General features: G+C 31.9%; 2 protein-coding genes and 1 non-coding gene across 3 annotated transcripts; all 3 read left to right on the top strand.

Annotated features, from left to right (window-relative positions):
• Positions 1 to 3,502: 3,502 nt before the first annotated feature.
• LOC125199145 (U1 small nuclear ribonucleoprotein C-like) lies at positions 3,503 to 5,183 on the top strand. Its single transcript, XM_048097275.1, has 5 exons — positions 3,503 to 3,641; positions 3,764 to 3,806; positions 4,187 to 4,228; positions 4,326 to 4,530; positions 4,812 to 5,183. Exons 1-5 carry the CDS (start codon positions 3,634 to 3,636, stop codon positions 5,045 to 5,047), a joined length of 534 nt encoding a protein of 177 aa, XP_047953232.1. The 5' UTR covers positions 3,503 to 3,633; the 3' UTR covers positions 5,048 to 5,183.
• A 552-nt stretch (positions 5,184 to 5,735) lies between these two features.
• TRNAP-AGG lies at positions 5,736 to 5,807 on the top strand. Its single transcript has one exon. It is a non-coding gene; the product is annotated as a tRNA-Pro (tRNA).
• A 556-nt stretch (positions 5,808 to 6,363) lies between these two features.
• On the top strand, positions 6,364 to 7,640 carry LOC125199144. Its single transcript, XM_048097274.1, has 3 exons — positions 6,364 to 6,576; positions 7,220 to 7,399; positions 7,510 to 7,640. Exons 1-3 carry the CDS (start codon positions 6,412 to 6,414, stop codon positions 7,519 to 7,521), a joined length of 357 nt encoding a protein of 118 aa, XP_047953231.1. The 5' UTR covers positions 6,364 to 6,411; the 3' UTR covers positions 7,522 to 7,640.
• Positions 7,641 to 8,000: the final 360 nt, after the last annotated feature.

The following is an 8,000-nucleotide window of genomic DNA, read 5'->3' as shown; positions in this document are numbered from 1 at the left end:
ACAGAGGGAGTATAACAAAAATAACAAAATTAGTTAAAATCATAACTCATCAAACACATTATTATTTTTTTAATTTTTGGAAACAAAAATATCTTTTATCTAAAATCATAACTTATCAAACACATTATTATTATATTCTCTGTCCTATAATAGAAATTACACCTATTTTTTTTTAGTTTATTCTACAAAATAATGGCAGATCCATAGAGGGGAACAATTGTATCCAAAACAAATCCCACTAGTTGCGCAGCAGTAGAAAGTTCTTTATTGAAGATAGAGTGAACTACACAAATGGTCTCTATACTATGGGTTTATCTCGCCTATAGTCCCTGGACTTTAAAAATATCGCCAGTAGTCCCTGGACTAAGGGTTTATCTCGAAATTGGTCCTTTTGGCTTTTTTTGGTACGAAAATACCCTTTGATATTATTTTGGGGGGTTTGGGCAATTTGGTCTTTTTACACTTTTAACATTTTAAATTTGATATTATTTTAGTTATGTACTAACTTTGATATTATTTCAAAATTATCATTTTTCTTCCATTTTGTTATCCTTCACTGAATTTGTTTTTTTAATTTCAATATTAGATTTAATTTTACAAAATTTTAAATTTTATTTTTTAAATATCAATAAATTTTTTTAGTTATAAAAATTATTAAATAGCAAAAATTAATAGTTATAATCAATATTTGATAGTGTATAGTACTATGTAATCAATAAGGTATGACAACGCCTTAGTTTTAATCAATATTTAAATAGCTTTAATCATAAATAGATTATATAACACAATTTATTCTGAAATAAATATGCATCTAATGTAAGACTAATATAATTTTTTTTTATTAATTTGAAAACAATCAAAATTTACTAGAAAATTTTAACAAAAATACTCCTATATAAAAATTTTAAGTAGGATCAAATTTTTAGTCAACTTCATAATATTTAATCACAAGCAATTATAACAACCGAACGGAGGCTAAATAGAATAACTCTTATTTTTCCATCATGATTAATATTATTTTTCTGTACTTCTTCAATTCAATTGAATATTATATTAAATAACAAAAATTAATAGTTTTAATCAATATTTATAGTGTCCATGAATTAATAGTTTTCATTAAAAAATTTATTGATATTTAAAAATCTAAATATTAAATTTAATTTTATAAAATTAAATCTAATATTGAAATAAAAAAAAATTCAGTGAAGGATAACAAAATGAAAGAAGAATGATAATTTTGAAATAATATCAAAGTTAGTACATAACTAAAATAATATCAGATTTAAAATGTTAAAAGTGTAAAAAGACCAAATTGCCCAAATCCCCCAAAATAATATCAAAGGGTATTTTCGTACCAAAAAAAGCCAAAAGGACCAATTTCGAGATAAACCCTTAGTCCAGGGACTACTGGCGATATTTTTAAAGTCCAGGGACTATGGGCGAGATAAACCCATAGTCCAGGGACCATTTTTGTAGTTCATTCTATTCTTAATATATCTTCACTCTTCTTGCATATATCTGTAAAACCACACTGCACAAAGGAAAAAGGAGGAAATAAGAATGGGAGATTGAGATGAGAAAATGAGGAAATAACAAGTATCTACTGATAATACCAAAAATAAAGGTTTGTGAAAAAGTGAGTTTTACTTTTTATATTGTTTTCACGGTCTAATTTTCACTGGGTAGTTTTCACATATATATTCTTTATTTCAAGATATAAATTGTCTCTATTTTTTGCTCATTTTTAGCAGATTTGATGGATAACAGAAGTGGAGAACCGAGAAAAGAAAAGAAAGACAAGAACGAAGCAGTTACCAACAAAAGCTAATGGAAATAGTAGATGATAGCAGTAGAAGATATGGAGAATAAGAAACTAGATAGCCTTCAAGGGAGAACATAGAAAGTGGGAAATCCATGTCGATATCAATATCTTCAAGTCTAATACCAATAGCATACTAGGATAAATTGTGCTCAAAAGCACTCTAAATAGAAGAAAGAGGAAAATAAAATGATTTAAAAATAAATAAAAAAGGGATTTTGTTCCGATAAGTCTGAGTCTACAAAACATACTACTGCTAGAATTTATTTAGCAGGTCTTAACTGGAACTTTGAATTTATAACATTCAACTAAATAAAATCTATGAGTAGGAATCAAAATCGGTAAGAAATAGAAGAACTTATACAATATTTTTACATAAAACATTTTGACTACAATCCGTAAATATATTATATTTAATATTTTAGCAATGTAATTCATAGTAGGTATTTTTTTAATGTTGAGCCGAGGAATTAGTCGAAATTAATGTGGAAATCAATAGGAATTTGTAGAAATTAAAATTGAAGGGAATTGTTTTGTATCCCCAATGAGTAGGAATCAAATCGGTAAGAATCATTAGTAATTACTCCCTCCGTCCCAGATTTATAGTAATATTTTGCCATAAAAGTCCGTCTCACATTTGGAGTAACATTTAGAATTTATTTGCACATAAAATTTTACCCCAATATTCACTAAAATTACACCCAAATGTCATTATCTATATTAAAATAAATCAAAACAAAAATAAAAAACCAAAAAGTCAAAGAGGGACCCACCTTCAACCAACTCACTTCATTTATTACACACTCCATCATCTCACTCCACCATCTCATTTCATTTATTACACACTCCACCTCTCACTTCATTAATTACACACTCCACAAATTCCTTAAAACCCGTGCCATAACTAAATGTTAGTAGTACTACTTACTACAAATGTGGGACGGAAGGAGTAAAACTGAAGGTAATTTAACCAAATTTAACTAACAATTTCCTCCAAATTGTTTTATCTCTTTCTTGCACTAATAATCATTTTTTTAGTTTATCAGCCAATTTCATTATAAAATTATAAGAAATAGAAAAACTTATGCAATATTTTTACATAAACTATTGTGCAGATATGTAAATGTAATGTAGATGATCATTAATTTTTTAAAATTTGAACAAATATAAAAATAAATTAATGATCCGTTTATAGCACGAGTGTACACTAGAAGGGTTATTATTCCCCTATGATAATTAAACTTCAAAAAAATGCTTTACATGTTTTATTAGAAAATTTTAAGGAAGAATATTCCCCCATAAATGACATCAATTTTAATTGATGTTGCATGCTTCAACAAAGGTAAGGTCAATCTCTATCACATGTACCAAATTTATATAAATTTGTAGTATATAATAATATGAAAAGAATGTGATTTGTTTGGAATAATATAATTTTTATTAATATTACCAAACTTCATCTTACTGATAATACCACAATTATGGTAATTAGCTATATATACGAAGTGATGTCAATTTGTTTTCACGAAATAAAAATCAATCATAATGTTATAGCATTATTAATAATATTAAATAACATACTCATTCAATTATTATAAATATTTATAGAAAAAGTTGTTTCCTGATTAATTCTAAACAATAAAAGCGCTGGAAATCTTGACCGTCTATGAAATTAAGCTTGAAATTTAACAGTGAAAGCGCTTCTCAGTTCTCACTCTCTCTCTCATCTAGGGTTCTACTACTTACTCAGTGACGAGCTCAAATTTTGATCGGAAGCTTCGCGAATTCCGATTTCGCTCAGCTCCAATTCCGAGATGCCGAGGTATTGTTTTTGTTTCTTTCTTTAATTTAACGACCATTGATTTTATTAGTGCTAAGATGTTCGTTCTTCTTCGTCTGGATTAAGTTTGATCTTTCCCCCATTGTCTTCTTCTCCTTCTTCAGATACTACTGCGATTACTGCGACACTTATCTCACGCACGATTCCGTAAGTTTCTCTTGTAACTTTTTTTTAATCCCACTATTTTCTGGCTTGTGAATTTTCGTTTGTCTTATTGTTTATTAGTTGAGGTGCATTAGGTTTCAGTGATGTTTTTTGAATTCTTGAGCTGAAATTGAAAATGTTTGGAATTGGTACTTGACCAATGTAGAAATGTATGGTTGTTCGATTACTTTTGATGTTTCTTTGCTCGGGATTTGAATTTTTTGAGAAAAACAGTGGCTCTTTTCATTTCTTCTACTATAGGAGTAAATATTTATAATCAGGGTTATTGAGTGACAGTATCTCTTATTCGTGGTAGCGCTGCTATGATGATGCTTGATTTATTTTGCGAATTCTGATTTTGAAATTGTTGGCTGTCATTGCAGCCTTCTGTTAGGAAACAACATAATTCAGGATACAAGCACAAGGTATAATCTGCCCCCATCCCTCGCTTACTTTTTATTTTGCGTTCAGCAATTTTATGTTATATGACGGACATATGGTTCTATATTCTGACTGGAGCAGGCAAATGTACGTAGCTATTATCAACAGTACGAAGCACAACTGAATCAAAGTTTGATAGACCAAAAAGTGAAGGAGCATCTTGGGGCATTCAGGCCTCCCGTTGCTCCTTATCCAAGGCCCGGTCTTCCAGTTCTGCCTACGCCACTTCCGGGGCAGTTCCCTTTTAGACCTCCGGTGTTGCCAAGACCAATGCCTTTACCTCCTGGTATGCTGCATTTCTCTCAGGATGCTACCATTTTATTTCTTTCTCATTATCCTTTGTTGCATAATAACTTGCTTGCATCCCGATTCATGAATGTTTGAGTTAATACACCAGTTCCGGGAAACCGTTTTGGATCATCAATGCTGTGGGGTTAGTTCATATGCATGCATATGTGTGACTTGACAGTCCCAAGTTAACTAATGAACGACAGAAACCCTCTGTGCTGTGTGGTATGATAGTTAGCGTGAAATGTAGTCTAACTTTTCATGTTCAACTGCCAACAGGATACGCACCAATGCCACCACACATGCTGCCTCCACCTGGTGCGCCTGTTCCTGGTCAAATGAACGGGCTCCAAAGACCCGTGACAGCTCCTCCTCATCCAATGGTTCCTGGAAGTGGTGGAATCCCCACAAGCGGTGCCCCACCAATGTTTCCTCCTCCGCCATATCAAGGTAACATGTCGTCATTACCTACCAGTGGAGGCAGTGATGGTTCTGCGCCTAGCGCTCCGGATTGAGGCTAATCAGTAGTCCTGTGTTTGTTCTGTATTCTTCTTTGGTAATTTTTTTATGTTAAGATGTTGTCATGCTGATGAGAATTTGTACAAAGAATTTTTGATTTGTAGAAGAAAGGCTGTGTTCTGTTTCCGAGAAGCTTGGCCTTCAAATGTACTATTTAGGAGCATTGATAAAAAAATATACTAGTATGAAAAATTGTTGGGTCTTGGACAGTTGGACAATTAACTAATACTAATGCCATGCAATACTCCGCAACATATAAAAAAATTGAGAAGTACTAACACTTTACACTTGCCTCTGCAATAGTTTTGCTTGAGTACCATTCATTTGGAATCTCTGAATTATGACATGGTGGAACTAATAGTATTAATACGAGAGAATTCGAGTTCGATTGTACTGAACTTCTTCCCAACCCCAAAAGAAAAGGAACAAATTTAAAGATATTAGAAAATCAGTGATGCCAACTCAATCAGTAAAGATGGAAAGAAATTCGAAGTATTTCTGAAAAATGAAAATGGTCACTCCCTTTTTTCTTACTTTTTCAATTTTCCTTTCAGGTTGATCCCTTATGAGGCTTGAATTTGATAATGATTGGAGATTGTTAAAAACATAATACTATTACTATCGTTTTGATAATATTCACTCTGGTATAACTTGTTTATTTAATGCAAAACGTTAATATCGAATGGGCATTTGGTCTAGTGGTATGATTCTCGCTTAGGGTGCGAGAGGTCCCGAGTTCAATTCTCGGAATGCCCCAATACGTGATACCCTTTTTTAACCAATATTATTTCTAGTCCCTATATATATTTTCTGATTTAATTTGGATTAAAACTTTTGTACTACTACTCTTATTAGGTTGAAGAATGACATATATCATGAAAACCTATTTACGATGGATTTTAATTCGGTAGAGTAGAAGCATTGAAAATTGATGTGAAGAAATCATTTTTACACATTCGATTCACCTTTGCATATATTGCTTGATCCAACAAGAACTCTAAAATAATTAGATGGGTCATTGGTATAGAAGGGCGCACCGTCGTCTCCAATCTCCATTCGACCATTGCTATGAGAAATTGAGCATTAAGTTTTCTACTTCAATTTATTTATTTTTAATCACCACAGTTTTCCCGCATTTTCAACTGCAAAACCTCTCTTTTTAGAATATGCTGTATTTAAAGCCATTTATTTTAATTTTCAAGATATTTGACATAAAATAGCATATTTTTAAATTAAATATTTTATTCTCTCATCAACTAAAATATCATTAAAAAAACAGAGATAATTTAATACGTTACCCAATAAACTTGAAACCAGGATAAGGAGACCATCTCTCTCTCTTTTCTCCCTTCTTCTCTCAATGTCACTCGCAGCTGCAAGCTGCTGGCTTTCTGCCCTCTCCTTAACATCTAACTCACGCCGCTCTGCACCTCATTCATTTATCGTTTTCAAATCATCTCACCATCCGAATCATTATCCTATTAGAGGGAAAACCACCAAATTACTGCCTAAATCCGGCCCCGAGGTAATGCCATGTTTCATTTGCTCTATTTCTTCCTAGTTAGTAATTGTAGTAGTACTATTTATGAAACAAATTTACGGGAGTCAGGTAACTTGAATTATGATTTATTTAGCTCAGCATATATAGTTTTTGAATTACAAGTATTTCTTATTAATGTAATTAAGTGTTAATTTATGAAGTTAATTGAATTGTGATAGCGAAAGATTAAATTATTTGGGGGGGGCTGAGGAATTGGGATGTTTAATTTTTATTCAATGTGTTCTAATATTCGAATGGGTAGTAGTATTGCTTTTAAAGAGCAAGTAAGTAGGTAAGACTCATGAATTTCCAACGACATGGAAGAAAGAATTACGTGGAACACTCTTTTATGCTTGAAGAGGTGTATCCTATCCCCGATATAAGCTGCCTGTTAAGTTGTTATAGATAACATTACTCTAGAAACACTGGATTAGACCAAGCAATCATCCATCTTCGTTCTTGTAGAGGTTATTCGTAAAGCAAATGTGTGAGGTTTTTGCATTACATGTCCTACTATTACATACATTTCTTTGAAAGAGGCAAAACTTAGCACAATCTATCCCCCTAACCTTAAAAAAGAGGATATTAATGCCAATGTAGCATCTACACATCGGTCTCTTGAACTCAGGATGAAGCTAAGTTACTGAAATTTCAACAAAGTCAAAGTGATGAATATCCTCATTCAAATGCTGGAGGAAGAAGTACCAAGGCTACAACAGGAAGAACCCAGCCTTCATCCCTTGCGTCATTTGGCATACAGAAGAAGAAAGGAAAGAAGGGCAATGTGGTTGACTCAGTAGAAAAACAGGTAAATGGAACCCCAAGTGAATCTATTGGCTGTAGGCATGTTTTTATCAAAAGTTGCTGTTTTGAATCATCGGACGTATAGATTCCATTATACAAGGAATAATTTTTCAGGCAGCTGGTTAAAATTCTGAATTGGAGAGATGAAATCTGGCGACACTTTTCATAATTTTGGTGGAAATGGATTGCAAGAAACATATCCAGTATTCATTTTCCTTTTTCTTTAAGCCCTTGCATAATTGATACTCTATGATGAAGTTCATAATAATGCGTAATTACATTTTTTATTCAGATATACATAAAAACCAATGAATACATAGTCATTTGTATTTTTAGTCATATTATTATGTGGTATGTACAAAATTGAACCTACGGTTTATCTTAAATCTGTCATTATACGTTAATATTTTTAATATACTCTGCCAATTATTTCATTTACGTTCTATTTATGATATCATGTAATAAATGGAAACTATATACCCTTGGTTTCATGTTATATTTCTGAATTAGAACCTTGTTCATTTTTTTCTGCTGCAGCTGTTTGTATCATTGCATTTTTTTACTTAGCTTAACTAATTATCTGTCCCAGGTAGAGACAGGAAACC

The sequence above is a fragment of the Salvia hispanica genome, unplaced genomic scaffold (assembly GCF_023119035.1).
Source record: "Salvia hispanica cultivar TCC Black 2014 unplaced genomic scaffold, UniMelb_Shisp_WGS_1.0 HiC_scaffold_396, whole genome shotgun sequence".
NCBI lineage: Eukaryota > Viridiplantae > Streptophyta > Magnoliopsida > Lamiales > Lamiaceae > Salvia > Salvia hispanica.
The sequence above is the reverse complement of the archived record's forward strand: the minus strand, read 5'-3'. Positions and strand labels throughout refer to the sequence as shown.